The sequence below is a fragment of the Helianthus annuus genome, chromosome 17, assembly GCF_002127325.2.
Source record: "Helianthus annuus cultivar XRQ/B chromosome 17, HanXRQr2.0-SUNRISE, whole genome shotgun sequence".
Taxonomy (NCBI): domain Eukaryota; kingdom Viridiplantae; phylum Streptophyta; class Magnoliopsida; order Asterales; family Asteraceae; genus Helianthus; species Helianthus annuus.
Genome location: NC_035449.2, coordinates 55,064,338 through 55,090,688, shown reverse-complemented (window position 1 = coordinate 55,090,688; position 26,351 = coordinate 55,064,338). Strand labels below are relative to the sequence as shown.

The 26,351-nt window shown below is 37.0% G+C and overlaps 2 protein-coding genes and 1 long non-coding RNA gene across 7 annotated transcripts; 2 read left to right on the top strand and 1 right to left on the bottom strand.

The window, feature by feature from the left end:
• The first annotated feature begins 5,721 nt into the window (after positions 1-5,721).
• LOC110924172 lies at positions 5,722-13,000 on the top strand. Its single transcript, XM_022168209.1, has 3 exons — positions 5,722-6,337; positions 12,857-12,910; positions 12,969-13,000. Exons 1-3 carry the CDS (start codon positions 5,722-5,724, stop codon positions 12,998-13,000), a joined length of 702 nt encoding a protein of 233 aa, XP_022023901.1.
• Positions 13,001-18,726: 5,726 nt separating this feature from the next.
• Positions 18,727-20,827, bottom strand: LOC110922877. 5 transcript variants are annotated; one of them, XR_004887067.1, is made up of 4 exons: positions 20,410-20,827; positions 20,076-20,328; positions 19,099-20,005; positions 18,727-18,997 (listed from the first exon to the last, which is right to left on the bottom strand). It is a non-coding gene; the product is annotated as an uncharacterized LOC110922877 (long non-coding RNA). The 5 variants fall into 5 exon arrangements; XR_004887068.1 differs by having other exon boundaries at positions 18,727-19,132; positions 19,891-20,005; XR_004887070.1 differs by having other exon boundaries at positions 18,727-19,129; positions 19,891-20,005.
• Positions 20,828-21,999: 1,172 nt separating this feature from the next.
• Positions 22,000-25,289, top strand: LOC110924173. The gene is made up of 3 exons (XM_022168211.1): positions 22,000-22,191; positions 23,573-23,668; positions 25,062-25,289. The coding sequence occupies exons 1-3, from the start codon at positions 22,000-22,002 to the stop codon at positions 25,095-25,097; spliced, it is 324 nt and encodes a 107-aa protein (XP_022023903.1). The 3' UTR covers positions 25,098-25,289.
• Positions 25,290-26,351: the final 1,062 nt, after the last annotated feature.

Below are 26,351 nucleotides of genomic sequence, written 5' to 3'. Positions count from 1 at the left end.
ATATATGTGATTTGATATATAATTCAGCTTGTAGTACCCGAATTGCTAGATAAATTGAGGTGGATTAAAGGAATTGTGAGAATTAGATAGATTATTGATGGCACATAAGATGAATTGGTGAGTTATGCTTTAAATGTTGTACACTATGCTTTATTAATGTAACGCACACTAGGTGCTCGATGAAATGCTTGATAGGATAATTATGTGTAAATTGGAACATAATGGAATGGAATGGAATGTGGGTATTAAACGAAGGATTGAATGTGTTGTTATAGGCGTGAAGGAAGAAAGTTCGAATTCTAAGAAAGCGGAAGGATCACAAGACCGAGGTATGTTCCGTTGCATACAAATCTTTGTTAAATTCTCTTTTTACTTAACTTGATGTAGAACTATCCTTGTATGACAATCGTGGCAAATAGTAAGTAAATAACAAATCCTTTGTGGATTTGGGTATGCTAACGAAAGTTGTGTTAAGCTATATATATATTTCGTCTGATTTAAATTAAATCGTGTCAAGTAGAGGTGAATGCCAAACCCAATTAAACGGGTCGAATGTGTATGCTTAACTCTCAATGAGAGTGTTTATGCCAAACCCAATTAAACGGGTTGAATGTGTATGCTTAACTCTCAATGAGAGTGTTTATGCCAAACCCAATTAAACGGGTCGAATTTGTATGCTTAACTCTCAATGAGAGTGTTTATGCCTAACCCAACTATTTGGGTAGTCGAATGCGTAAAAGGATGAATGTTGTTGTATGGATGGAGCTAAAACGAAAGGATTATGATTTAACTAGTGTGATAACTAACCTTTTAAAATTTTGATTGTTAATGTAGGTAAAACTCCACTATAGGCGATTTGGAGATATGGAGCGAGCACGTGTTCATGCCTTATTATACCAAGCGCTTCCGCTAGCTTATATGCACACTTTTTAGGTCCATGTCTTGTTACTTTGTTTGATCTTGTTAGAAGTCCTACACATAAAAACTTGTTGTCTTCGTTTTAGGAAGTTTAAAGTTTAAATGGGTCGTAGATTGTTGTTAGTTTATTGTGTTAAAAACAGGGGGCACGTTCGTTGTACGAACGGGTCATGCCCAATTTTTATAAGAATTTCATTATGTATCAAATTTGGTGTTTTGATGTCTTTAGTTTATTTAGTTTTAAGTAAACTAGTATTTTCATGGAAAAGCGGACCTAACAAGTTGGTATCAGAGCCAAGGTTTGAGGGATTCGGGCAAGAGTCCTAGCGCTCGAACTCAAACCATATGGCTCGTGCTAATGTGCTCGCTCCAAGATCGCCAATGAGGTAATAATTTAAGTTCCCGATGAATACTAGTATATGTAATGAGTTTGAGATGTAAAGTTAAGTTAAGGATGTGAAGTAATTAGTATGGGTAGCAAAACAATGAATTCCAGGTACCGTACGGCTGGAAAACGAACCCGAGAAAGAATTAAAACGTTAAAAATAAAGCTGCAGCGGACTAACAAACGGCTGGCCGTCGCCGATGGCCAGACACCCGTCGCCGACGTCGTATCCCCCGTCCGACGCCCTAACACCCTGCCGACGGGTGAACATGTCCGACGCCCATTTTAAGAGCCCGTCGCCGACGGGCATCCTAGCCGTCGCCGACGGCTTACACAATACCGATATGCTGATTTTTTTTTTTTGTTTTTCACGTTATGTGTTGCCGGGCTATCCAAAAACTTATTTTATGACTAAATAGAATTCATAAAAGGCTTAATAGGAGTATGCAATCACAATTAGTGATTTCAACAAGAATGAATTCGTAAGAATGGAAAGTGATGAACCGAATTGTATGAGATGGGTTAAGTAAATGCTGATTAATGAACAATGATATATACCGAAAGTTTGTGATTTGTATTAAACGAAAAAATGCTATTGTATAGATGGCTGATGCAAGCAACGTTAATGATGATGATGATATGGTTAGACAAGAAGCATTTGAGAGCAAGGTCACGGAAGTAGCGGAAGGGGTTATGCAAGCTAATCTTCCCCGATTAGCCCAAGAAGTAGAAAGCCGAGTTTTGGGAGTCGTGGATGCTATGATGACTAGTAGGATCGAGGAATTGAAAGAATTAATTGAGGGATCCAAAGGTAAAGGCAAGGAGCGAAGGTGCACATATAAAGACTTTATGGCATGCCATCCAACAACATATGACGGTAAAATCGATCCAATCGAATGTCAAAGATGGATCTCCAATATAGAGGCAGTGTTTATACGAAGTCGGTGCGATAAGGAAGATCAAGTGATGTTCGCTACCGGTCTACTAACCCATCAGGCGAAAGATTGGTGGGATGCGCACAGTAAAGAAGTAGGCGAAGATAGACTTCAAATTATGACTTGGCAAGAGTTCAAGGGGCCCTTCATGAGATATCATTGTCCTCAGTCGGCTATCGACAAGATTCAGGCACCTTCGACAGAAAAATGAGTCAGTAAACGAAATATCAAACGCTTTCATGGATAAGATGAAGTTCTGTGGGGATTTGGTAACAACCGAAAGAATGAAAATAAATCGTTTCTATGGCGTGTTAAAGGCAGAAATTAGAGAGTTCATCACTCCCTCAAAATGTGAAACCCTCGATGAGCTCATTAATTTAGCACGGGATAGAGAGATTGAAATTAAAAGGCAAGAAGAGCGAGGTGAAAAGAGACCAAGTAAAGGGAGTGCGAGTTTTAGTCCATCTAAAAAGGGGAAGTTTTAGGATCAAGGAAAGAAGGGTAAGCCGAAAGGTGGAATTACTCCATGCAAGACTTGTGGGAAGCTCCATACCGGAGAGTGTTTGTTGGGCAAAAAGGGGTGCTTCAAATGCGGTAAGGAGGGGCATTCGTCTTATCAATACCCGAACAACCCGAAGACTTGTTTCAATTGTTTCGAAAGGGGGCATATCAAATCGGAATGCCGAAAGCTTCAGCAAGAGTCAAAGAAAGAAGATAAGAAGCAAGAGGGTTCTAGGGCGAAAGGGAGAATGTTTCAAATCACATCTGAAGAAGCCAAATCCCAGCCGAATGTGGTCTCAGGTATCTTTCTAATAAACTCCATACCGGTTTATGTATTGTTTGATACCGGAGCCACTATGTCGTTTATCTCTAGTGAAATCGTACAACATCCTTCCTTTAAGATTGAACGAATGTCGATGCCCTTAGAAGTAGAAATAGCAGATAGTAAAAATTATTTGTCGCACGAAATATGTAAGAATTGCAAATTAACCATTGAGGATGAGGAGTTTGTTATTGATCTCATACCTATGATCTTGGGGGAATTTAAAGTAATAGGGGGTATGGATTGGATGTCTCAAAACCACGCGGAGATAAATTGTGAAACCAAAACTATACTTCTCCAAACTCCAAGTGGAAGGCGATTAAATATACAAGGCGAAAGAAAGATGGAAGCGAAGTTATGTACTCTCGTTCAAGCTATTAAGTATGTGCTTAATGGGAGTAGGGCATATATAGCTTACGTGGTAAATACTCAACGAGACTCCCCGAAGCTTGAAGATGTCGAAATTGTAAACGAATTTCCGGATGTATTTCCGGAGGAATTGCCGGGACTCCCTCCCGAGCGGGAAGTAGAATTTAGTATCGAATTGAATCCGGGTGCGAAACCGGTTGCGAAGGCTCCCTATAGGTTAGCTCCCACCGAGATGTGGGAATTAATGACACAATTACAAGACCTTCTAGACAAGGGCTTCATACGCCCAAGTGTGTCGCCTTGGGGAGCACCTGTCTTATTTGTTAAAAAGAAAGACGGGTCGATGCGCATGTGTATCGACTATAGGGAACTAAATAAGTTGACCATAAAGAACCGCTACCCTTTACCTAGAATTGACGACCTTTTTGATCAATTACAAGGGGCGAGTTGGTTCTCCAAGATAGATCTACGTTCAGGATACCATCAAGTTAGAGTACGGGAAGAAGATATTCCAAAGACCGCGTTCCGAACCCGATATGGGCATTATGAATTCCTAGTCATGTCTTTCGGATTATCGAATGCGCCGGCTGCATTTATGGATCTTATGAACCGAGTGTGCCAACCCATGTTAGACAAATCAGTAATCGTGTTTATCGATGATATCTTAGTCTATTCGCGAAGCAAAGCTGAGCATGCAAAGCACTTGCGTGAAGTACTCGAAGTTCTCCACAAGGAGAAACTGTACGCGAAATTTTCAAAATGCGCCTTTTGGCTCAGAGAAGTGCAGTTTCTGGGGCATGTAATCAACTCAGAGGGCGTCTTGGTAGATCCGTCAAAAATTGATGCCGTAATGAAGTGGGTCTCTCCAAAGAACCCGACTGAAATAAGAAGTTTTCTGGGCCTCGCGGGATACTATAGACGGTTCATACAGGATTTTTCAAAGATAGCCTTACCATTAACAAAACTGACGAGGAAGAAAGATAAGTTTGTGTGGGGTAAAGAACAGGACGAGGCCTTTCAGTTGTTAAAGGAGAAACTATCACGTCCCCCAGGTCTTGACATTACCGGATGGGACTGGAGACCTGGTGGTCTATTCTGACGCTTCGCATCAGGGCTTAGGCTGCGTTTTAATGCAAAGGGGAAGGGTTATCGCTTATGCTTCACGACAATTGAAGCCGCATGAAGTGAACTACCCAACCCACGATCTAGAATTGGCAGCAGTAGTATTTGCCTTAAAGATTTGGAGACATTATTTGTATGGCACGAGATGCACAATTTATTCGGATCACAAAAGCCTCAAATACTTCTTTGAGAAGAAAGATCTAAATATGAGGCAGCGGAGATGGTTGGAACTTATCAAAGATTATGATTGTGATATCCTTTATCACCCGGGAAAAGCAAATGTGGTAGCCGATGCGTTAAGCCGAAAAGAGTATCCGTCTCCCCTTCGGGTAAAATCCATGAAGATGATAGTTACACCACGATTACTCGAGACGATACGTGAATCTCAAATAAAGTCGCTTGGAGCGGAAGACCTAAAGAGAGAATGATTAAAAGGTGTAATCGATAAACTAGAAGAGAATTCGACCGGACTTAAGACGTGATTCGGCAGAATTTGGATACCACGGTTCTGCGAAGTCAAGGCCGCTTTACTCGATGAGGCACATAAGTCACGATATTCGGTCCACCCCGGGGCTACAAAGATGTATCGGGACTTGAAAACCGATTATTGGTGGCCGGGCATGAAGCGTGATATAGTCAAATACGTCGCGAAATGCTTAACATGCTCCCAAGTGAAAGCAGAACATCAAAGGCCATACGGGAAACTACAACCCTTGGAGATACCGGTATGGAAGTGGGAGGAACTAACGATGGACTTGATAACCAAGCTTCCTAAAACAAAGAAAGGGCATGATACAATATGGGTAATCGTAGACCGACTTACAAAAAACGCTCACTTTCTACCCATCAAAGAAGCTTACTCTTCCGAGAAGATGGCAGAAATTTATATGAACGAGATCATATCCCGTCACGGAGTGCCCGTGTCAATTGTCTCGGATCGGGACACTAGATTTACTTCTCGTTACTGGCAAAAGTTTCACGAGAGTGTGGGTACGAAATTGCACATAAGTACCGCCTACCACCCTCAAATAGACGGCCAGTCAGAAAGAACCATTCAAACATTTGTTGATATGCTGAGAGCGTGTGCCTTAGATTCTGGGGGAAGTTTGGATGACCATTTACCACTAGTGGAATTTTCTTACAATAATAGTTACCATAGTGGTATTCAAATGGCACCTTACGAACTATTATACGGGAGGAAATGTAGAACTCCCGTATGTTGGAGTGAAGTAGGGCAAAGAGAGCTCGCGCCAAGTGATCTAATAGCAATAACGAATGAAAAGATTGAATTGATTAGAGGTCGTTTGAAAGCAGCCCAGGGTCGACAAAAAGCTTATGCAGACAAGAGAAGGCGCCCTATTGAATTTCAAGTTGGAGATTTTGTTCTATTGAAGGTGTCGCCATGGAAAGGCATAATCGGCTTTCGTAAACGGGGTAAGTTAGGCCCTCGGTATATCGGGCAGTTTAAAATCTTGGCTCGAGTTGGAAGGGTTGCATATCGATTAGAATTACCGCCTACTCTAGACGGAATTCACAATACCTTCCACGTGTCGCAATTGAGAAAGTGTCTTGCGGATGAAACCGCATTAGTACCTCTCGATGACATCGAGTTAGACGAGGGGTTGAATTATGTCGAAAGACCAATGGCCATTAAAGATGTCAAGGTGAAGAAGCTCCGCAACAAGGCTGTCCGACAAGTGTTGGTACAATGGCAGCACCAAAAGGGGTCAGAACTCACATGGGAAGCGGAAAATGAAATGAGGAAGCACTATCCATTTCTTTTAGGTATGCACACGTTTAAAATTGTTATATGTCCAGGTTTCGGGGACGAAACCTCTTTAAGGGGGGTAGACTTGTAACACCCCAAAAATGAAAAACATGATAAATAATAATAAACATAATATGATTAAGGGTGAATGGTAATATGGTACTAAAAAGGGGGTTTTAAGGTTAATAGTTACAAATGTAACAAGACTTAAGGGGGTAATATGTAAATTATAATTAGTGAGGGTTTAATTATGTTGAAACCACAAAAAACACACACCCTGTGCGTGTTTGGGATCGAGCAGGAGCAGGGAACAAGGGTTTACCCTTTTGTTCTTGTAAAATTCACCAAATTAACAAGGAAAATTGATGTGCATCAGTTGCATGTGGTTAAATCTCGATCATTTAATCATACCCAATCAAGTGGTAAGTCGAATTTCTGGATTTGATAAATTTTAGAAGTAGGGTTTCGACCCAATCATGAAATTGTGATGTGATTTGTGTTGTTTAGATGTTAAGGATACTCCCTAGAGTAGAAATCATGCTTGATTTTGGTTAATTGAAAGAAAGCCTCTGTAGGACCGGTTTTTACGTCGTTCGATTGCGTAACGTACGTTTCACGTGTGGAATCCGTGAACGTGCGTGACCGAACACACAATAACGTACTACTAACGTGATTTCATTGAGAAATATGACAATTCCGGTACACGAATCACGATTACAACGACTTTCTCTCTCTAGATTTTCTCTCTGTAGAAGTCTTCCTCCAAATCTTCTATTTCACCAAAATCTCATCTAACTAATGACATAATCCCCTATTTATAGGTCAAAGCATTTTAATGAAAGTTCTCATTAATTACAAGTTTGCCACCTTGCCTTTTAACTAGATATGACATTTACAAAGTCTTGGTTTCTTCGGTTTCTTGCTACTGCTTAGATTGACGAAGGCGATAGACATTCGTGTACTAACAATCTCCCCCTTGGATATTGCGGTAGTCAATCTCGTAACTCGTAGCGACTTGACTTTCTCTCTCTCTAAAACTCGAACGAAGATGTAGTCGACAGACAACTGCACTAACAAACTCCCCCTTGAATATTGACGGAATCTTTAGTGAGAGTCTTCAATTACTCTAGCTCGAACAGAATCCCGGTGGATCTATCTTCAGCTTCCGTTGCTCTCTTTCTTCAGAATCTTCAGGCTCCCCCTTTCGTCAAGCTTCCGTGCTTTTGGGATCGACACCTGGCTTTCCGTAGAGACAAACTCAGAAACCTGCATATCTCAACCTCTCTGTTACAAACAAACAATATTGTGATCCAACTTAATGAAGCAACTAAACATTTGAGAATTTTCACATTTAAAACCTTTTTAAAATTTGAAACATTCCAATTACTGATTCAAACTAATGTATCATCTTAAACATTTCAAATCAATTAACCAAACCATCTGTTCATCAAGTTTAGCCTTTGAGATTTTGAATGTCAGCTTTTCAACATCAGTTGTCGAAAATCTTTTTGGATTTTTCAAAATAAGAAACATAAATGCAATAACAGAAATTAAATGCAGAAATGAAATATGTGCAAACATATTTTTGTGAGTTTGTGTAAGAGGATCATATCAGTTTTTGAGACAAACCACTAGCACTGTTAAGCTTCTAATCGTTTTAAGTTCTAAACGATTCACGTTGATTGACGATATTGTTGTGCACTTAAGTTTTCATACAATTTTCAATCTATTCAGGATACTATTTAAGTGTTTTATGAACTTAGTTCGATTCATGTGTCCCACCTCTTGAATATACTCCCGTATCCAGAATCCCAATATTCAGTCTTACAGGCAAGAAAACTACAATGATATCTGTACATAAATTAGGGGTTAAATGCGAGAACTGAGGGATCTCAGGTCAGAACTTCTGTTCAGCAGAGAGATATCAGCTTCGACTTAGCAGTGTGTCCCCTTTAGAGGATCTTTTCAGCTACAACAGATGATTATCAATTTTATTGTCTAATCAGCTGAGGGCTTTATGCTATGTTTCAAGCATTTTGCGGAAAGTATTAGCCAAGGACTAGGTCAGAACTACCGTTCAGCAGAAGTCCCGGAATAATACCCCAGACATCATAGAGTATAAACACCTAGTATATCAGAATACGAGACCTTTCAAACGAGATTTCAGGGGTTACCTATATATCCAAGTAGTGTTCCCCACGAATTTCACAAGTTTGAAATTTTAGGTTTATATCCCGAATAAATCTACTAAATGTACAAAAACCTATCGTCACATCATCAGTGAGACCGTTTATTACATTTGACATTACATTTCTTTAGCGTGCTGTGATAGTCCACTGATTTACGATCATTTCCTCTTTTTCACAACAAAACTCATTTTTAAATTTTTATTGATGTTTTTGACATTTTCAAATTTTCTAATTTTTTTAAAAATTTTCTCCCCCTAAAATCAAAATATATTTCAATTTTGATTTTCTGAGAAAATTTGAAAACAATAAACTGTACAAACTTGACAACATGATATCGAATCGCTTCAATTCGCCATCCACTTGGCGTAAACAACCAGAACTCCCCCTCACAACAAACTATTTTCCCATTATGATTTCAAAACACTTAAGTTTGTTTTAATCAAAATGGTTTTTCCGGAAAATTAGTTTTGTGTGTCATTTCATAAACTCGGGGTTTCATCACATTGTTTTTCAGGTTAACACTTGTAGGAAAGATGAATCAAGTACAACTTAATGTCCCTGGTTTATCTTTTGAAAGACGAAAAATCACCAGAGTGAAATTTCTCAAGAAATGTGCCGATTCATGTTCCACGCTTACCAACCTGGGAACTCCGGCAAGTCAGGTTTTTCATTTGAAAAGTTTCACCCAAGCCTGGCTGTCCTTGGGTGATTTTGAATTCTTGTTCAACAATGGTGGAAAGTTTGTATAATCCATTGTTAAACCTGAATTCTCAGATTTTACCTTAATAACCGGCTCTTCTGGTTTTGACGAACCAGAATCATTGCCTGAATGTGGCTTGTCTGACTTTGATAAGCCAGATTCATCGCCTGAAGGTGGCTTGTCTGACTTCGGCATGTTAGATTCATCGCCGACCTTTTCCTTCTTCTTCTCCTCTTTTGTCCCCAGATTTGTATCTGATGAATTCTTTTTGCTTGTCTTTACAGCTGAGGGAGTAGATTCATCAGAACTTTTATTCTTTTTGTCCCGTGAATCCGAGGACAAAATCTTTTCGAGATATTCTCTCGCTTTCTTTCTCTTTTTCCTCAGTCGATCTTTCTGCCCCTGAGAAAGCTTCACTTTTGTTTCTTGAACTTTAGGTTTTTTGACCTTCTGTTCTTTGACATTTTGGCTCGAAACTTTCAATTCTTTGGGCTTGACAACGACTGGTTTCTTCATTGCCATTTTCTGAGAATTGTCCCTCAATCTGTCATTCGATCTTCTTGGGCAATCTCTGGCAATGTGACCTTTGATATTGCAATTATAGCACCTCCTGGTCTCATAACTCCAATAATGGCAGTTAACAGCAATGTGTCCGTGATATCCACAGCTGTAACACACTCTGTTATCGTACCAATCACCATTTTGAGTCCAAACGCTCAGATCAAAGCATTGTTTGGCTTGGTGATATTCTTTCCTCAAATTTTCTGGATTTGCCTTGGAAGCACTGTGGTCCGACCTGCACCACTTATTACCAACATTTTTTGAATTTTCATTTTTTACTTTTTGTAATTTTTCATTTTGATTGGATGATCGATCTGATGAGCTTTTATTATCTTTTTGAACAATTTTCTCATTTTTAATTTTTTGTTTCTGTTCCGCTTTCTTCTTCAAAGGTTTTTGCTTTGAGCATTCACCCTTTTCAGTCGATTGCAACACAGTTTTCTGAAACTTTTCCTTTTTATCATCAAATTTTTCACCATAATCTTTAACTTTGACATTGTCAAAGTTTGTGACAACGTCACTTATTAGAATAGAATTGATTGGTTTTAGACAGGGAAAATTCAAACTGTCTGATTTAGTCACAAAACCTGTCAATTTCTTCTCAAGTTCATCAATTTTGTTCCTCGAATTCTCAGCTTCACTTTCAAGCTGAGATATTCTCCCAAAATGAGACTTGATTGTCTTCTCATTATCATTTTTCAAATTTTCAAGAACAGATTTATCATTCATCAAAACTTTTATCTGTTCCTGAAATTTTGATTCATTCGCTTTCAAATTCTTGTTTTCAAGTTTAATCCAGAAATCCAAATCTTCTGAAGATTTCTGTTTGCTTTCAAGCTCTTTTTCCAACTTCTTGATTTTCATTTGAGCACATTCACCTTCTTTTTCAAGTTTAATAATTTTCTGAAGATGGGAATTTATCATTTTCTGTTTTTCAATGTTGTTTTTACTGAACACATTTCTCCCATCTTCAAGAATTTTCATTTGCTCTTCAAATTCTTGTTTTTTCAGTGCTACACTGTTAAAATCATTTAACAGTTTGTCATTTTCTGCTTTTAGTTTCTCACAATTTTCATGTAACCAAATAATCTGGTTTTCAGCAGTGTGCTTCTTGTCTTTCAACTTTTTTACTTCAGATGCCAGACTTGCCATGTCTTTCACAAGTTTGTCATTATCAGTCTTGACATTATCGCATTTTGAGCACATTGTTTCATTCTCCACCGATTCTTCAGCTTTTGGAGCTTCTTCTTCCTTTGCTATGAATGTACCTGCACAAAAAATTTTAACGAAATCAAGAGGATTTCCATTATTATCAATATAACAACCTCGTTTGAAATCGTATTTCAGCACATATTTTGCCTTGATACATTTAGCAACCCTTTTGTGCATCTCTTCAATCACATCTGAACTCAGATCTAGTACATTATTCTCCAAAACCTTGATCATTTCTTTCTTTTTCTTTCTGGTTTCAATTTCATGAGCTTTAAGTTTGCTGATGAATTGATTTAGAGGTAGTTTTGAAAAATTTGAGTCCTCCCTTAAATTTTTCAAACATTCATCCCATTCTATCGGTAATGCATCTGCAAACTTCTCTAATTTCTCAGCATTTGACGGATATATCTCATGATCTTTCAAATAATTCAGTAAGACACCATATCGGTCTTTAAGATCTTCCAACGTTTTGTCTTTCAGACACACAAAATATTTAAACCTTTTTGCCCATCCATCTTTGCTCACTTTTCTATAACCCTCATCTAGAGATCCGTGATGCCAATCATTAAATCTTTCGAAATAATAGTTCTCCTGTTCATCAAACATCATTGCCATTTTTCACAAAAACCCGACACGTGTTTGTTGACTGATAAGCGAACCAGGATGACAGAAAAGCGGATCAAATAGTCAATCGGACACAAAAGCGGACCTGATCAAAACCTTTCGAATGAATCTGCTGGATCGTTGGAGCGAACCTGATCTTGTGACTAAAAAGCGAACCGGTTGAAGACTTTTGGAGCGGACCGACCAGAAAAGCGGACCGTTCGAATGAGCGAACCTGATGAATTCCTTTGGAGCGGATCAGTCGTATGAGCGGACCGGATGAATCAAATAAGCGGACCGAATGTCCAAATAAGTGGACCGTTCGAATCTCTATCCGACCAAATAAGCGAACCGCCAATCGGACATCATTTTTCTTTGAATTTTTGCCCCAAACTTTCAAGGGTTTGTCTCTGTAGTATTACGCACGATCTGTGAAAATTTGAGTGAAATTTGACCGTGAAATCTTCCCGAATCAATAAAAGAAAGTGTAGAAGTAAGAAAAAGTGACGAAAACCGGCTATTTTCTGCAGAGAACCTCCTCCTGAGCTCTGATACCAATTGTAGGACCGGTTTTTACGCAGTTCGATTGCGTAAGGTACGTTTCACGTGCGGAATCCGTGAACGTGCGTGACCGAACACACAATAACGTACTACTAACGTGATTTCACTGAGAAATATGACAATTCTGGTACACGAATCACGATTACAACGACTTTCTCTCTCTAGAAGTCTTCCTCCAAATATTCTATTTCACCAAAATCTCATCTAACTAATGACATAATCCCCTATTTATAGGTCAAGGCATTTTAATGAAAGTTCTCATTAATTACAAGTTTGCCACCTTGCCTTTTAACTAGATATGACATTTACAAAGTCTTGGTTTCTTCGGTTTCTTGCTACTGCTTAGATTGACGAAGGCGATAGACATTCGTGTACTAACAGCCTCTATAAACCCACTTTGTGAAAATTTGTTATGAATATGGAGATTATAGGGATTATGAATATATGTGATTTGATATATAATTCAGCTTGTAGTACCCGAATTGCTAGATAAATTGAGGTGGATTAAAGGAATTGTGAGAATTAGATAGATTATTGATGGCACATAAGATGAATTTGTGAGTTATGCTTTACATGTTGTACACTATGCTTTATTAATGTAACGCACACTAGGTGCTCGATGAAATGCTTGATAGGATAATTATGTGTAAATTGGAACATAATGGAATGGAATGTGGGTACTAAATGAAGGGTTGAATGTGTTGTTATAGGCGTGAAGGAAGAAAGTTCGAATTCTAAGAAAGCGGAAGGATCACAAGACCGAGGTATGTTCCGTTGCATACAAATCTTTGTTAAATTCTCTTTTTACTTAACTTGATGTAGAACTATCCTTGTATGACAATCGTGGCAAATAGTAAGTAAATAACAAATCCTTTGTGGATTTAGGTATGCTAACGAAAGTTTTAAGCTATATATATATATATATAGGGGATGGTTCAAATGAAAACCACTTTTATTGTGAAAACTCGAAAGCTATCTAAAAAAAGCCTTAAAAACACACAAAAAAAAAAAAATTTTTTCCATTTTTTTTATAAAAATCGCTAGTTTTTATATATAAAAAAAACTTTTTTTCAAAAAAAAAAAAAAATTGTGTAGTGCACATGTGTAATAATACACATGTGTAGTACACATACATATGTGCAGTATTACACATGTGCACTACACAAAAATTTTTTTTTTTTTTTTTGAAAATTTTTTTTATATTAAAAAACCTGCGAAATTTTGATTGCAAAAAAAAATTAAAAAAAAATTCTTTTGTATGTTTTTTTGGCTTTTTTTAATTAGTTTTCGAGTTTTCACAATAACTAGTGGTTTTCATTTGAACCTATATATATATATATATACATATATATATATATATATATATATATATATATATATATATATATATATATATATATTTCGACCGATTTAAATTAAATCGTGTCAAGTAGAGGTGAATGCCAAACCCAATTAAACGGGTCGAATGTGTATGCTTAACTCTCAATGAGAGTGTTTATGCCAAACCCAATTAAACGGGTTGAATGTGTATGCTTAACTCTCAATGAGAGTGTTTATGCCAAACCCAATTAAACGGGTCGAATGTGTATGCTTAACTCTCAATGAGAGTGTTTATGCCTAACCCAACTATTTGGGTAGTCGAATGCGTAAAAGGATGAATGTTGTTGTATGGATGGAGCTAAAACGAAAGGATTATGATTTAACTAGTGATAACTAACCTTTTAAAATTTTGATTGTTAATGTAGGTAAAACTCCACTATAGGCGATTTGGAGATATGGAGCGAGCACGTGTTCATGCCTTATTATACCAAGCGCTTCCGCTAGCTTATATGCACACTTTTTGGGTCCTTGTCTTGTTACTTTGTTTGATCTTGTTAGAAGTCCTACACATAAAAACTTGTTGTCTTCGTTTTAGGAAGTTTAAAGTTTAAATGGGTCGTAGATTGTCGTCAGTTTATTGTGTTAAAAACAGGGGGCACGTTCGTTGTACGAACGGGTCATGCCCAATTTTTGTAAGAATTTCATTATGTATCAAATTTGGTGTTTTGATGTCTTTAGTTTATTTAGTTTTAAGTAAACTAGTATTTTTATGGAAAAGCGGACCTAACATTTATAACTTGAGATAATTATTTGAAATACTCTTGTATACAGATTTATATGTTTATCGTCCGTTCAGGACCCGGTTAGAAGAGTCAGGACAAGATTAATAGACATACCACTAGTATAGGCCCACAAGAAGTTTCCTCACGAGTGAGAGACCGTTTTACTTACGCAACTGTCAGGTTTATGCCTACACCCCGTGATTAAGTCGTGGCCATTTCTAATGAATGAGCCGAGGATATCCAGGACACGGTCATTAACCCCCCAAAGGCTTTGTATCAAACAAAACAGATTAAAACAGGTTATCTCAATGATTTAACCACTAATCGATTAAATATTCAATACCCGGCCAAGCGGTAAAAATTTACCGTATCCCAAACCTTTATTCTCAGTCGTATTTTCAATTCAGCAAGTACAGGGAGCTTTTACTGGGCTCCTAATCTGGAACGAAGGTTTTAATAACCTATTAGATTCCTAACGGGTCTTATTTAAGTTGTAACTTTGACCGGTTAGTTTTAAAGGAAAGGTTTACGGTACAAAACGCAAGATTAAGCGGTGACCGGATTGGAATGTGATTTAGACCTGACAAGTAAGAAGACTTGTATATAATGGGTAAACTAAACACATTCTGGATTTTGAAGTAAAAATGATAAGGTTTGACCCGTTTCGGTTAATTTATGCAAACTAGTAACATAAACCATACCGAACGCGTGTATGCATAACGGGTAACCAAATGAGTCATGTACAAGTCCCTTATGTTTTTATGCATAAGATATGTTGTGATATCAGTAGAATATCTTCCATTATGCCCAAAACGAATTTAAAACCAATTTAAGCCCCGTAAGGGTATTTTGGTTATTTCAACCAAAATTAGGAAGTGGGGTAAGGTAAGGTTTCGACCATTAAGACATGGGGAAAGTGTTGGTATGATTTGGGACCTTGTAAGGATGTTACTATACGTTTGGAACGTTCGTGGTGCAAGTATAATCGATCCCAATAGCCAAAAAGTAGAAATTGTAGACATGAAAGTTAGTATGTGTAACAATTTAAGTTTTTGGTAAATGCAAGTATGTGTAATGTGCTTGTGATATAAGGATAAGTTAAGTATGTGAAGGGGTAATTATGGAAGGCAAAATGATGAGTTATAGGGACCGTGCGGCTGGAAACGGACCCGAAAAAGAATTAAAACACCAAAAATTAAATTCAGCAGCGAACGCAAAACGGCAGGCCGTCGCCGACGGCCGGATGCCCGTCGCCGACGCCACCCTAGGGCCGATACCCTATTCTCCTGCTTACGGGAACAAGCGGCCGACGCCACATTCTGAGGCCCGTCGCCGACGGGTTGTGCAAAGCTGGTCCGCCAAATTTTTAAGTTTTTTTTCATGTTTTAGCCAAAAGTACTTTCCGAAAGCCACTTCAATGTTTATGTAGGGTCCATATAAGGCCTAATAAGATATATCTAATCATAATTAGTGGTTATGATAGAAAGTAAATTATAAAAGTCGAATGTAACATATGGAATGGCATGAAACGAATGACGAATGTAGTATGGAGGTACTATGTATATTTATATATATGTATGTATTTATACTGCTGAGTATGTAGTGTGAATGCATGTGTGATTGAATGTTCGATGCTTGAGATATATGCATAAAAGTTATCAAGGTGTTTGGATATCTATGGTTACTAATGATGTGCCTTGAGTTGGAATGAATGCAGGTACGAGCATGTCGGCTTCATGAAGGATTGAAACCGGATATGGATAAGTGTATTTAAGAAAGTGCTTGGAACATTCCACGATAACTTTATAGAATGCTTTACAAATTTCTATTATATTGTTTAAAGTTGTATGGTGTGTTAAAGACTAATGGTTTGGTCGTACGTGGTGTCCACAGGTATCGCTCGTGTTTCCGCTACCATTATCGAAATGACGTGGGCTTAGTTCGAGTTGAGATCAAGGATTGTACGGGGTAGAAAGGTCACATAGTCTGACTCATATAGGTCTTTAAGCATTACTGTTATAAAAAGCTGTAAATCCGTTTTAATGATTATATGGCATTTCGTACTCGAACCTTCATGTGATAGATATGTCTAATTAAGAACAAATTTTTGGGTTCATATTCTTCCGCTGTGTTGTATTTAAGTTCTTATAAGTTGGTCGGACAGGGAATTGCTCTTATTACGAACGGGTCATGCCTGAATTTTATTATAATAATAGCATGATAATATTACTTTCGTATTAGGAATTTTGGTCGTTACAAGTTGGTATCAGAGCCATGGTTTGCGGGAAATCAAGTATGTGGAGGTAAATACTTGAACTCAAACCAGAGTGCTCTTGTGAAAAGGGACCCGTACAATCCAAGACTCGGTGAAAATTTAAAGGTAGAAGCTAATGTAGGTGTGTATTTAAGCATGTATATTAAGAAAAACTAACAGTATGTTATGTGAAGGGTAAGCATAGTTATTGGAGAGGATGATCCGTGAGTACAGTCTTGGACCAACACCAAGGCACGTAGTAAGATAAATTGATTCCAGGTACGTATATTTAATATGTGTAAGTACATGTAATGGTAAAATTTAGCAAGTGAAAGAAAAAAAAAACTTTTAAGAGAAATGTAATAATGGAATGATAATGAAGTTTTGAAAATGTAACACGTGCCGAAACTTAATTCTTCAGACATAAGGTGGCGATTACACGAAGACACGAAACTAGTATGCGGATTGTGTACCTGGCCAGTACACAAGAAACATATGACGTTCGTGAGACCATGATAATTGTTACAGGTATGTCAGCTAGAACTAGGTAGTAAGGGGACGTGGGGGTGAAGAGGAATGTAAGACTTTCAGGAATGAAAGTATGAATGATATGTTAGAATCCGCGAGATGGATTCGAAGCATGAAAGGAATGAAAGCATTAATGATGTGCTTGAATCCGCGAGACGGATTCGAAGCATGAAGGGATGAAAGCATGAATGATGTGTTAGAATCCGCAAGACGGATTCGAAGCATGAAAGGAATGAAAGCATGAATGATATGTTAGAATCCGTGAGACGGATTCAAAACGAAGAAAGAATAAAAGTAGGAATGAGATTTTATAAACCGCGGGACGGGTTCGAAACATAATGAACGATAAGAAATGAAAAGATTTGAATATGAAAGTAATTGCAGGCTAAGCAAGTAAATATTCTTTAAAAGCGAATATTATCCAAGTTATGTCTTAAACTTATATATAAATATATATATATATATACTAGTAGGAAACCCGCGCGATGCAGCGGGGGCGACAATTTCTTTTAGCTTATAATTCTTCTCATATATATTTAGTAAGAGGGTGGGGTTAGGCTACAAAGTCTATTTTTCCTACAAAGTGTACAAAGTCATAAAACACTATAATTTCAGCCATAAAACACACTTAAAACACATAAATAACAGAATGAGGATCACTAAAACACAAGTCAATAAAAACTTCAAACAAACCATCATAGATCTATGAATATAAAACACAACATGATAATCAACATAAAACACACTAATATTATTAATTCGATAATCAAAGCCTTATCATCCAAAACACAACATAAAACCCACAAATATGGCATTTTTGTAATCTTTCCTTTGTTATTTGTGGGTTTTGATAGTGTTTTATGGTTAATGTTATGGCGTTTTATGACTTTTTACATTTTGTAGAAAAAATGGACTTTGTAACCAACTCCCACCCTTAGTAAGATATTAAATTGATACCTAACATTTCTTCTGAATTCTTCCTTGTTTCGTCCATAGCAGATTCCTAATTTACACAAGAGAAAAATAAATAAGTTTCGTATTTTGTTAATGATAGATTTGATAAAGGGACCATGTCTTACCTTTTATTTATAATAATTTCTATTGATAGTGAATAAAAAATAATAATAAACTCAGTACAACGTAATTAGTCATCACGGAAGTAGGCTAGATGTAATTGGGTCTGTTTTGTCCATATTCAATACATGACATCTTTAAATGAACTAATTAGTTTTAGATTAAACTACAATCGCAACTAAAGTTCTCTTTAATGTGGGTTATCACTTTCGCGACGTGTGTTAACATATGCTTTGGTTTTATAATATATATGACCATATAAATATGTGAATGCGGGTTAGCATCTACTTCTGAGCACAAACTGTATAACCCACCCAACTTCTCACGTCGTCCCTACTCCTATACCCGTTTTATTCAAACTCATTACCTAACCTACATGAACTACCCAAAGTCCCACTTTGCCTCACATCTGGTCTCTACTCCTATGCATAATTTGGTGTATCAAGTATCAGCTATTTGTGATCACCATCGTCCTATTTAGGCTTCATTTTGAAAAGAAAACAAATAATAGTAATTCAAGATGTCTAAACATGTTCCATCTTTGCAAATGTTTATGGCTTTTTTTTCTTCTTTCTTTCTTTCTTGAGTAAAGGGGGAACTTATGAGAGAGAGAGTAATCTTATTTTTTTATTTAATTTTTTTTTTGGGGGGGGGGATATCATTAAAACAAGGCGAAAGAAACGCCTCCAGCAAAGAGCTGTTGGATACAAACGAACAAAACAAAGAACAACTATGGCATATTACAAGTTACAAAGGAGATTCGAGGACCAAGAGTTCCAGCAAGTTTCCATATGATTGGTCCTACGAGAAATCCAGTTGAACAGAGAAGAAATAATGTTTCTCAGCACTCTATCACTCTATCGATCGATGTCTTCTTCCCTTTGAAGACCAAACTGTTCATTTCCAGCCATGAAATCTATGAGAGAGAGTAATCACATGTAAAAGTGATATTAAATCATATTTGGGACAATCCCACAAGTTAAGCCCAACTCACATGATTTGTTTAGCTAGCCTAATTTGTGAAGCTTCTACACACAAAAAGCAGACTTTAAGCATAAATTCAAAGGAGAAAAAACAAATCCCAATTGGTTCGTATTAATGAGTTTGGGCACACATTATCGAATGTGTATTTTTTAGAACAGTCAAAGCAAATTATCATTAGAAACAAAGAGCCTGGACAGTAGCTAGACTCCCAAAGTACAAAGAAACAAAATTACAAATAAGAAAACCAGCTATCGGAATAAAAGACCCCACCAGGTTAACCCCGGTAGAGATCGGATTCCATTATTGACTGGCTATGAGTTTCATAACTGACTGAGTTTCAGCATATATAGTTCTGTGAGTTTCAGCACATATAGGACAGGACCAAGAAGTTCTTTCACAACGTTGGCACTCAGTGAGAACTCAATTAATGAGGGTTGTACGAAGTTTCCTTTGGACTTTATAACTGTACCACCTGTGAGGATTTTCCCTCCGTGCAAAAGGATCAAAAGAGTAAAAAATAAGGGGTTCAAATGGTTTGGGTAGGGTGGACCTCCAAACATATTGTTCTTTGTTCATATTAATTATTATAGATAACATAATTAGTATTCAGAACAGCCCTTCTTTATAAAGTACACAAAAGATGATCCTTTCATTAACTGTTTCAGTTTTAGACATTTAACTAAAAAATTCACAAACATATATGCAACTCATCTCCTCAATATTTAGCTAAATCTGGTTAAACTTTGAGCCATATGAATCAATATGATTGAAATGTTTGAAATTTAGCAACAAAAAAACTCACAAATGCATCAGCAATAGATTCCTTTATGCTGCTAATACGCGCCTTAGAACTTCTGCATTATATAAGTGCCTTAAAATTCACAAATGCATCAGCAATAGATCCTTTTTATCCTCTCCTAAATAATAATAAGTAAATAAATAAGTAAATGAAGGTTATATAGACTAAAGCCCAAATGTGGAATGTACCTGGTGACAACCCCCATCTCCTGCATTCCACAAAGATCTGTAAATCATATACAAACCATCCAGTCTAAGAACTTTCACCACTGCAGGTCTTCAATTAGTTCTATAACATAAAAAAAATAGCTACCAAATGATATAAATAAGGTGTACAACCGAAAAGATACGGGCAAAATACCATTGTCGACAGAGGTGACAACATGTAGTGAAAGGGTTTCGCCGGAACCCTAATCTCCTCGCCAAAATCCCTAACTGCTCACTGGATTAACAACCTTCACCAAATCAGTACTCGTGGGCCAATCTAACCTAAAACGAAATATACATGAGGAGTAGGACTCACCGGAAGTTGATTGGAACCCTAGTCTAGGTCGCCGGAAGTTTGGCTCAGCTGAAATTCCTCACTGTCATCTTGTTACACCAATATGGCAACCAACCAAGCCCTCTGTCATCGTCTTCGAGACCCCCTACATTTGAATAGAATGATGAACGTTTGTAGAGACAACTGGGTTTTGTAGAGAGAGAAGGGGGGAGTGAATTATGGTGGGAGATATCAGATTATTTTTGTGTTTGAATTTGAAATGATAGAAAAGTAAAGCTGGCAGCCAAGAAAAAGGTACTGCAACATCAGACATTTGGCAATTCAAAAAAATTTGAAGGGAATTCTTGAGTCAGAGAGACGGATTTGAGCGGGATACATTTCGGAAGCTTGTTGTTTGTACTTTGCACACCATGTTGATCCAAAAACTCTTAAATTTCAACTTATCAACTTTCTCTCTCTAATATCCATTATATATAGTAAAAGATATGTAAATATATGAATATAATCACGTTCATGTATTGTATGCAAGGATAAATGAGTTATACGGGTCAAATGGTGAGCACCATTTGATCCCGGTATTAAGGTTTGAAATGGTTAAGTTATTTAATTGTAGGTGAGCATGATGTACGGTAATGTAATGTTACAAACCGGAGGGAAATAGTCAAGCAAGGTATGGATAACTAGTCAAAGGATTTTGACTCGCGTCAGGTATGTATAAAAGTTATGCATTTAATATGAGCTTATGACTCGACTAGAGATGGATGAGTCAGAATAGAATAATTGATAGGCAAATGTAAGACCGTATTTACAAATTAGACTTTTGATGGTCAAACAAAATATAATGATAAGTAGTAAACCAAGTGATAAAATGTAGATAAGAAAGTGATTGTAGTTTGACTTTTGAAAAGCCGAAAGAAGATGAATTGTTAATAATAAAAGAAGAAATAAAAGAATGGATAGAGCAGTTTGGTCCATTAAGTAAGTATAAGACATCGAAAATGGATGATGTGGTAAGAAGTTTTAGCTAATAAGAAATAAACCTTGGATGAATTACAGGCGTGAAATATGTTAATACTCGACTCTAGCGAGTCAAGGTGAATGACGGGTTACGACCCGGGTGGAATACCTAAGTTTTAATGGAAAGGACAAGTATACGTGAGGAGTACTAAAGCATAAAGTGATGAAATTGAATGCATGCTTGAATTGACAAGAAAGAAAGGTAGTTATTGTTAGTGGAAATGAACAATGTTTCGGGGACGAAACCTCTTTTATGGGGGGTAGACTTGTAATACCCCAAAACTCGAATTTTAAATTCGAGTAACTCATTTCCATATGAGTATATCATGAAATAAATACTAAGCTAACATCCCATTTTAGATGTAGTTATAAAATATTATTTTATAATTCGTTGGGAATTATTAATGAGGGAAAATAACTTGTTGGGTAGCAACCTTTTGTAATGGAATGTATTCTGGTAATATATGTCGATAAATATGATGGGTTTGGTTCCGGGAGATACGGCTACCTCATATTGTGACTCGCTCGAATTTGAAGGGCCGTTGTTATAAAAATCAAACATGAGGGGAGTATTATGTAAATAGCCAAAGTCTAATGTATAAAGCCCCTTTTTGGCTCATTTTGGGCAGAATTCTCTCTCAAGTTAGAGAGAGAAATAAGAGAGAGAGAGAACTAGAGAAAGAGGGGTGGCCGGTGGCGGCGATTCGCGGTGGCCGGTGGTGGCCGGAGGTGATCGGACTTGTGAGATTCAACCTGGAACCAATTATCGATGCTACGAACGCAATGGTAAGCTCCGATTTCCCTAAATCACTGTTTAAAGTTGTTAAAATTGTATAAATCAAATCTGCCCAGAATGTGATTCTATAACCCAGTTACAAAGAATCGGACAATCTGCGAAATCTAACCGTTGGATCATCTTGATTTTTGTATACAAGTTTTATAACATATATATCGTCACTTTGAACGGTGGAAATGTAAAATAGAGCTGTTAAACTCGAGATTTAAACTCGTTTGCAAAGCAGCTCGTGTTTGCGTTTTTATAAAAACACAGCCCCTTAGAATCGATTTTCCCGATGATCCGACCGTTGGATTGAGCTGAAATTTTGACTGTAGCTTTCTGGCATATGAGTCTTTGATACCTCCAAAGGAAATTCCTATCAGAGGTCGGGAACTATAGTTTTGAAACTGAACTGTTTATAATGAAATTCTTGTACGAAAATAAGGAAGTTGAGGGTGTATGGATGGTCAAATGGCATTGCATGTGCAATCCGTGACCAGAGAAATGTTTATAATTCTTGATGTTATGAACTAGAAAGGTAGGCAAAAGATACTTGTACAATGTGCTTAGAGAATAGTACGCACATCAAGTGTTCGAGGAAATGTCTAAGTGAAGTTAGGAGGTGAATTTGTATGAAAGAACTTGGTGAATAGGTATAAAATGTGATAATGATATAATTGTTATTAAACTTATATGAGGAAGGTGTAACTGATTGAACTCATGTGGGTAATCTTGTTTATTTCATGATTGTGTAGAAATGTGCATTAGTAGTTGTACTATATGCTTTGAAGGTGTGATGCACACCATACATAGGATTATTTGCTTGATTATGATTAGTAAATGACCAAGTACTAATTATGAAATGTGTGGACTTACTAGCAAGTAAAGATGGTAGAATTATGTTAAATTGAATAACTTTCAATGTAGACGTTGATTGTAGGATCGTGAAGGTATTAGTATGTGTAGAATCGACTATGTGTTTATATGTGCATATAACTAGGTGATCGTGTAGTCGTATGTACTACACAACATGATTATGAAATGTGCATGACGTTGTTATTATGGTCTACCGTATCGATATGAGTGTGTGTTTATAAGATGGAAGTCATATGCTAAGAAGGTTGACTTTTTAAAAGTCAACAATGTATACATAGCATGGTTAGGAATTTTGACACAAATGTAAGATTTAGGGGATCATACGACATGTTTTAGTCAGATTATGTCTTATGTATGATGACGTATTGGAATTCGTTGATGTTCAATAATGTGATTACCGGTTCATGGCTTATGCGTATTAATGATTGACTAATAAATGCCAACGTAACTAAGGATTCGATATGAAAGTATTATGAATGAATATGCATGCTAACTATGTTATGCATATGATAGAATGAAAGGATAGGAATCACATTAGCATGGACTCAAACGCGGAAGGCTACAGGTCAAGAAGATGCAAGGAAACAAACACGAATACAGACGCTTGAGGTAAGTGATTCCGACTTCAGTTCTTAGCTTGTTTAAATAGGGTATCTTTCTAGATAATTGAGTATGATGCGAAGTCAAATATGGAGTTGGTTGAATGAAAACGATGGTTCTCGCAAAGTAGATCGAATGGGTCAAATGAGGTCATGATGTTATAACGTAATGAAGTATAAGTAAGTTCCGAACCTCTTTTTAGTATTCAAAAGATTTGTTCATTTTGTCATATGTTATGAATAGTGAGGTATGCAGGAATGTAAGATCAAATGAAAAACTAAGTTTAGTTTTGTGGCAATGGGTCAAAAGTGTTAACTAAGTCGGAAATTATGTAGTAAAGATCAAACGGGTCAAAATTAGGAAGTGGGGTAAGGTAAGGTTTCGACCATTAAGACATGGGGAAAGTGTTGGTATGATTTGGGACCTTGTAAGGATGTTACTATACGTTTGGAACGTTCGTGGTGCAAGTATAATCGATCCCAATAGCCAAAAAGTAGAAATTGTAGACATGAAAGTTAGTATGTGTAACAATTTAAGTTTTTGGTAAATGCAAGTATGTGTAATGTGCATGTGATATAAGGTAAAGTTAAGTATGTGAAGGGGTAATTATGGAGGGCAAAATGATGAGTTATAGGGACCGTGCGGCTGGAAACGGACCCGAAAAAGAATTAAAACACCAAAAATTAAATTCAGCAGCGAACGCACAAACGGCAGGCCGTCGCCGACGACCGGATGCCCGTCGCCGATGCCACCCCAGGGCCGACGCCCTATTCTCCTGCTTACGGGAACAAGCGGCCGACGCCACATTCTGAGGCCCGTCGCCGACGGACCATTAGCCGTCGCCGACGGGTTGTGCAAAGCTGGTCCGCCAAATTTTTAAGTTTTTTTCATGTTTTAGCCAAAAGTACTTTCCGAAAGCCACTTCAATGTTTATATAGGGTTCATATAAGGCCTAATAAGATATATCTAATCATAATTAGTGGTTATGATAGAAAGTAAATTATAAAAGTCGAATGTAACATATGGAATGGCATGAAACGAATGACGAATGTAGTATGGAGGTACTATGTATATTTATATATATGTATGTATTTATACTGCTGAGTATGTAGTGTGAATGCATGTGTGATTGAATGTTTGATGCTTGAGATATATGCATAAAAGTTATCAAGGTGTTTGGATATCTATGGTTACTAATGATGTGCCTTGAGTTGGAATGAATGCAGGTACGAGCATGTCGGCTTCATGAAGGATTGAAACCGGATATGGATAAGTGTATTTAAGAAAGTGCTTGGAACATTCCACGATAACTTTATAGAATGCTTTACAAGTTTCTATTATATTGTTTAAAGTTGTATGGTGTGTTAAAGACTAATGGTTTGGTCGTACGTGGTGTCCACAGGTATCGCTCGTGTTTCCGCTACCATTATCGAAATGACGTGGGCTTAGTTCGAGTTGAGATCAAGGATTGTACGGGGTAGAAAGGTCACATAGTCTGACTCATATAGGTCTTGAAGCATTACTGTTATAAAAAGCTGTAAATCCGTTTTAATGATTATATGGCATTTCGTACTCGAAACTTCATGTGATAGATATGTCTAATTAAGAACAAATTTTTGGGTTCATATTCTTCCGCTGTGTCGTATTTAAGTTCTTATAAGTTGTCGGACAGGGAATTGCTCTTATTACGAACGGGTCATACCCGAATTTTATTATAATAATAGCATGATAATATTACTTTCGTATTAGGAATTTTGGTCGTTACATTTTTAAAATCAGTAGGTAACAAGTCTTAGGTGCTAAATATGGTTTTAAACCATACTATGCGCCTATTTCGCATAAAAGTCGGTATTTGACAATACTTGGGTTGTTTAAGGAAATCTGAGATTTTGATCAGTCTCAAGTATTTAAAATATTTTTATTTAACGTATGATATCAGTAGGAAAAGGTTTGGTATGCAAATCATATGTTAAAATCATTTTATTAACAAAAAAGGCTTTATCGTCAATTACCGAATTTATGCTAGAACTCTATGCTATGGCTAGTATAAAATTTGACAAAAATTTCCAAAAATCCCTAAATATTATATCATAACAGGCGGTAGCAAGTTTGGTGCCAAAAATTGGGTTTAAATATGATTTATGCCGAAAATGACATTTGATTAACAAAAAGCTTTTGTTTTACGATATCTTGCATAACTTTCATTTTAGACCATAAACTGATGTCAAAAATCTCGTTTTAATAACAAAAGGGCATAATGGTCCATTTTTAAGCATTTAACAGAAACATGTAAATGATTCAGATTTCTATGGAACCGTATAGCATAACCTTAGAGGGTTATACTAACATATAATGTGGTCCCAAAGGAACCCTAAGGCATAACTAAACTAAGCTAAATCGGGTTAGAACTGAAAGTCAAAGCAAAAGTCTACTTTTGCGAATTTCGATTGCGAACCGAGCCTAAACTCAGAATTGTCGGGTTGAACATGCCTAAACATGTTCTTATATTATTTACCAAGTTTTTTAAGTGATAAAATGTATTTTATAGCTTCTACATTATCAGTTATAATTTATTTTGCAAAAACTGACTCGTTTGACTTTTCTGTTAAGTAGTTTGACCCGACAATGGACTGAGATAATGTGATAATTAGAAGGTGCCCTTTTAAGGGTTTAACACCTACATAATTACCAA

Bases quoted from the DNA above. Each gene is read 5' to 3' on its own strand.
- LOC110924172 (XM_022168209.1), top strand. From the start codon at position 5,722: ATGGCACCTTACGAACTATTATACGGGAGGAAATGTAGAACTCCCGTA. The intron at 6,338-12,856 runs GTATGCACACGT...GTGTTGTTATAG, and splicing joins GCACTATCCATTTCTTTTAG to GCGTGAAGGAAGAAAGTTCG. The intron at 12,911-12,968 runs GTATGTTCCGTT...AACTTGATGTAG, and splicing joins GGAAGGATCACAAGACCGAG to AACTATCCTTGTATGACAAT.
- LOC110924173 (XM_022168211.1), top strand. From the start codon at position 22,000: ATGTATAAAGCCCCTTTTTGGCTCATTTTGGGCAGAATTCTCTCTCAA. The intron at 22,192-23,572 runs GTAAGCTCCGAT...TGCATATGATAG, and splicing joins TCGATGCTACGAACGCAATG to AATGAAAGGATAGGAATCAC. The intron at 23,669-25,061 runs GTAAGTGATTCC...TGGTGTCCACAG, and splicing joins CACGAATACAGACGCTTGAG to GTATCGCTCGTGTTTCCGCT.